Genomic DNA, 2,879 nt, shown 5'->3' with positions numbered 1-2,879 from the left:
AATGGCAGGTGGGGGGGGGCATGTTGGAGGACAATGGCGGGGTGGGGGTCGTATGCCCTCTCTTGCCAAGACCTTGACTCAGGCTGCCACCTCCCAGATCTGCCCCGTGCTCTACCACGCAGGGACTGTGCTTCTCAACTCGCTGCTGGACACCGTGCCTGGTGAGTTGTGTAGACGGGGTGGGGAGCTCTGGGCCCCACCCTGGCGCGGAGGTGGGGAGGAGGCTGGGTGGGCAGCTGTCAGGTAGCACTTGATGGAACAGCCCTGGGTTCAAAGGTGGCCTCCTGCCACTGACTCCCTGTGGTCAGTACTCACTCTCTCCCTCCTTGTTGGCTGACAGCGCTTCCTCAGGGCTCACTGTGAGGGTTGACTGAAGGCATGGTTGTCGTGATCCTTAATACGTGTCTGCTGTGGGGGCCTCATTTGTATTCAACTCCTGGCACTTAACAGGAGCTCAGTAAACATGACTTCCCTTTCCCTAAGCGATGAGATCATCATGTCACATGCATGGGGCACAGGATGGGAAGGAGAGGGCAGGGGAAACCAAGCCACTGAGAGAAGGGAATCCCTTGCCATCTTAGAGTATTTCTTAAATTTCTTTTTATTTATTTATTTGGCTGTGCCAGGTCTTAATTGTGACACGCAGGATCTTTAGTTGCAGCATGCAAACTCTTAATTGCGGCATGTGGGATCTAATTCCCTGACCAGGGATCAAACCCGGGCCCCTGCATTGGGAGCATGGAGTCTTAGCCACTGGACCACCAGGGAAGTCTCTCCCTCGCAATATTATTTAGTGACTTGATGAAACCTATGTAGTAGTAGTAGCAGCAAACAACAACAATAATAATAATCGGGGGCGGGGGCGGTCCCTGGTGGCTCAGTGGTTAGAACCCAGTGCTTTCACTGCCATGGCCCCAGGTTCAATTCCTCGTTGGGGAACTAAAATGCAGCAAGCTGAGCACTGCGACCAAAAACAAACCGAGAGAACAACAAAAGCCACAATAATAATAGCTAACACTGTTGACCACTGCACACCGGGCACTAAATACTTTCCACTTGTAGTAAAACTGATTTGAGCTTCATAAGCACCCTATGAGGGAAGTGTTCTAATCCCCCTTCTGTGAGTAAGCAGCTGAGGCCCAGAGAGCCTAAGCAGCCAGCCCAGCACCACACGGCTTTGCATGACTCCAGCCCCTCCCGACAGTGCGCAGTGCTGTGGATGAGCTCGTTGGCATCGACTACTCCCTCCTGAAGGATCCCGTGGCCTCCACCAGCAACCTGGACATGGAATTCCGGGTGAGCTGCCCAGCTGGTGTGTGCATCCGGACCCCCTCCTTCTCTCCTAAAGCACACTCTTATGTGGCCACTCCACTGGTGGGGATGCTGTGGCCTCAGGCTCAACTCCTGGGTCTGACACTTGAGCCTTGTTAATCTTGTCTGGTCCCACCTTTCCAACTTCATCCTTTGCAGCTGTGTGCGTGTATGTGGTAAGTCGCTTCAGTTGTGTCCAACTCTTTGTGACCCTGTGGACTGTAGCCCTCAAGGCTTCTCTGTCCGTGGAGTTCTCCAGGCAAGAATACTGGAGTGGGTTGCCATGCCCTCCTCCAGGCGATCTTCCTGACCCAGGGATCGAACCCACGTCTCTTACATCTTTTGCATTGCAGGCGAGTTCTTTACCACGAGTGCCACCTGGGAAACTCCTACTCGTTGCCAAAGATGCCCTTCGCTTCCTATCTCAGGGCCTTTGTTCATGTACTGTCTTCCCCCATTTCTCCCAGAAGGAACTGAACATTTAGCTTTAATGCACGCAATCTCATTCCCTCCTCTCACAACCCTGTAAATCAGGTCCTGATGTTTTATTCATTTTAGGGATGTGCAGACTTGCTCAGGGAGGCCATGTCCCTTGTCCAAGGCCCCTCAGCTAGTCTGTAGCCATGGCCATTGCTTTTCCTAATGGAGTGTTGCAGAGTTTCAGAGCAGAGTCCAGTTAGAATGCCAGAAGATCAGCTCCCGGCTCTGCCACTTACTAGCTGTGTGATATTAAGCCAGTGGCTTAACGTTTCTGTACCTGTTTCCTCAAATGTAAATAGAAATAATACAGTAAGAAAAGATAATCTCATGGGATGTTATGTGGATTAAAGGAGTTGGTCTAGGTAAACGGCACAGAAGTACTCCGTACACGGAGGCAGTAGTTGCCATCATTATTACTGTCTAGTTTTCAAGGCCCACTCAAGGGCCACCTCCCCCTTGAGCCCTTTCTTGTGTCCCTCCTTCAGTCGGATGGGACTGCGGCCTCGGAGCACTCCAGCTACCCTCCTTTCCATGCTTTTTAAGGAAAGTACCTGTTGAGTCCCCCCAAGGTCAACAATGAGGTCCAATCCTCCACCATGTTGTCTGGGGACAGTGAATTATATGCCTCGAGACACCTGGGTGCCGGACCAGTCTGCCTGGCCCTGACCCCGATCTTCCAAAACCAGGGGGCCTTCTATCCCCTGACTGAGGCCAACTGGAGTCTGTCCAACCGGGCGGTGGAGCCCCAGCTGCAGGAGGAAGAGCGGATGGTGTACGTGGCCTTCTCTGAGTTCTTCTTTGACTCTGCCATGGAGAGCTACTTCCGGGCAGGAGCCCTGAAGCTCTCGCTGGTGGGGGACAAGGTGAGCCGGGATCTGTTTGTGAGGTGGGGGCCTGTGATGGGCCTTCTGCCTTACCCCCAATTCCCCTGTGCAGGTGCCTCATGACCTGGATATGGTGTTGAGGGCCTCCTACTTTGGGAGCATCGTCCTGATGGTGAGTGTGGGTGGGAGGTGGGAGCCTGGTCAGGTGGGTGGGCACACCAAGTGTACACCCACAAGGCGACTGGCGAGGCGAGCAGGGCCCCC

General features: G+C 53.6%; 1 protein-coding gene across 1 annotated transcript in view; it reads left to right on the top strand.

The window, feature by feature from the left end:
* PLTP (phospholipid transfer protein) overlaps positions 1 to 2,879 on the top strand; it is a 10,388-nt gene that overhangs the window by 2,897 nt on the left and 4,612 nt on the right. Inside the window, exons 6-9 of the mRNA XM_010835039.1 lie at positions 63 to 161; positions 1,205 to 1,296; positions 2,478 to 2,654; positions 2,728 to 2,787. Of these exons, the coding sequence (XP_010833341.1) occupies positions 63 to 161; positions 1,205 to 1,296; positions 2,478 to 2,654; positions 2,728 to 2,787 (428 nt within the window). The remainder of the gene's footprint in view (positions 1 to 62; positions 162 to 1,204; positions 1,297 to 2,477; positions 2,655 to 2,727; positions 2,788 to 2,879) is intronic.

This window comes from Bison bison, unplaced genomic scaffold (genome assembly GCF_000754665.1).
Source record: "Bison bison bison isolate TAMUID 2011002044 unplaced genomic scaffold, Bison_UMD1.0 scf7180017864038, whole genome shotgun sequence".
In the NCBI taxonomy this organism is placed as follows: Eukaryota; Metazoa; Chordata; class Mammalia; order Artiodactyla; family Bovidae; genus Bison; species Bison bison.
The sequence above is the reverse complement of the archived record's forward strand: the minus strand, read 5'-3'. Positions and strand labels throughout refer to the sequence as shown.